This window comes from Terrapene carolina, unplaced genomic scaffold (genome assembly GCF_002925995.2).
Source record: "Terrapene carolina triunguis isolate 2854851 unplaced genomic scaffold, T_m_triunguis-2.0 Scaffold88, whole genome shotgun sequence".
NCBI lineage: Eukaryota > Metazoa > Chordata > Testudines > Emydidae > Terrapene > Terrapene triunguis.
The window spans coordinates 1,493,103-1,494,712 of record NW_020664439.1 but is presented as its reverse complement, the minus strand read 5'-3'; the positions used below and the strand labels follow the sequence as shown (position 1 = coordinate 1,494,712).

Sequence of the window (1,610 nt, the reverse complement as noted above, 5' to 3'; positions counted from 1 at the left end):
ATCTGTGTCTGACAATTCTGTTCTTTACTATAGTTTCAACCAGTTTGCCCAGTACTGAAGTTAGGCTTACCAGCCTGTAATTGCCAGGATCACCTTTGGAGCCTTTTTTTAAAAATTGGTGGCACATTAGTTATTCTCCAGTCATCTGGTACAGAAGCTGATTTAAATGATAGGTTACATGCCACAGTTAGTAGTTCTGCAATTTCACATTTGAGTTCCCTCGGAACTCTTTAGTGAATAGCATCTGGTCCTGGTGACTTACTCTTTGGTTTATAAAAAGCAACAGAGTCCTGGGACACCTTTAAGACTAACAGATGTATTGGAGCATAAGCTTTCGTGGGTATGCTCCAATACATCTGTTAATCTTAAAGGTGCCCCAGGACTCTCTGTTGCTTTTCACAGATCCAGACTAACACAGCTACCCCTCTGATACTTGTTTGGTTTATCAATTTGTTCTAAAAACCATCTCTACTGACACATCAATCTGGGACAGTTCCTCAGATTTATTACCTACAAAGAATGGCTCAGGTTTGGGAATCTCCCTCACACCCTCAGATATATTCTATAAAGTCCCAGGCCCAGCTTGGTCCTTGCCACAGAGCATGGAGCTTAGCAGCCTGGAGAGCCCTGGCTTCCGTCAGGCTTCCTAAGGCTACTGCTGTGGAGTAGGGAGTCTTGCTCTGGGGCTCGGCAAGCTCTTTGCTGCAGAGCCCTGGCTCCAGCCAGAGACGCCGGGGGCTGCTAGGCTCCCTGTGGGGAGGCAGCTGCCCTTGCAAGACTGGCAGGTTTCCAACATAAACTTGCTTGTGTTTTGGCAAGAGTGGTGTTGACTCTGCAGTAAATTAGGCGAAGAAGCGCTTGGAGTAGCTGCAAAGCTTCCCTCCCCCACCGACAGACCTTGGGCTAATAAAAGTTATTCCCTCACCCACCTGCTCTCTTGTAAATTAGGTGATGAAACGTTTTGCTCCAGCAAATCAGCCTTTTCCCGCCGAACGGACTGGATCCGACGGGCGGGGAAACAAAGGGCTGCACTTCAAATCCCCAGCGTCCCGCCGGGCTGAGTACAGACGCCTGGGCCGTTGGTCGGCTCGGCCGGCTGAGGGGGAGGGTGGGGCTGGCCCGGCCAGCGCAGCGCAGCGCTAGGAAGCCGGGGCCGGGCCGCTCTCACTGGCCAGGCTGGCACGTGCTGTCTCTGGCGGGGTTGCTGAGCTCGTCAGGGCGGCGAGGCAGAGCGTCAGACAGCGCTGCCCGCCTCGTCCCTCATCGACGCCCAAGCTGGGCTGCTGCGGCCTTTCCTCGAGCCTGGCCCGCGCGAATGCCCCGCCCCTGCGCATGCGCCGTGCTGCTCTCAGCCATGGCAGCGCTACGACTCTTGCCCCGGCTCCTGCCGGTCTCGCGGACGCGGCTGGTCCGATCCCGCTCGGCCGGCGCCCCCGGCTCCGTGCCCGAGCGCATCGCCGAGAAGCGTCGCGCCGCGCTGCTGGGGGGCGGCCAGGCCCGCATCGATGCGCAGCACAAACGGGTGAGCAGCTCCGCCGGCCTGGCCTCCCCCGCCTGTCCCTGATCCGCGCCGGTACCCCTGGTCCTGACACCAGCCCCACCCTGCCATC

The 1,610-nt window shown here is 57.1% G+C and overlaps 1 protein-coding gene across 1 annotated transcript in view; it reads left to right on the top strand.

The window, feature by feature from the left end:
* The first annotated feature begins 519 nt into the window (after positions 1–519).
* The window catches only part of PCCB (propionyl-CoA carboxylase subunit beta), a 67,049-nt gene continuing 65,958 nt past the window's right edge, over positions 520–1,610 (top strand). Inside the window, 5 exon segments of the mRNA XM_026649888.1 lie at positions 520–1,053; positions 1,055–1,106; positions 1,109–1,216; positions 1,219–1,305; positions 1,308–1,522. Of these exon segments, the coding sequence (XP_026505673.1) occupies positions 952–1,053; positions 1,055–1,106; positions 1,109–1,216; positions 1,219–1,305; positions 1,308–1,522 (564 nt within the window). The 5' untranslated portion in view covers positions 520–951.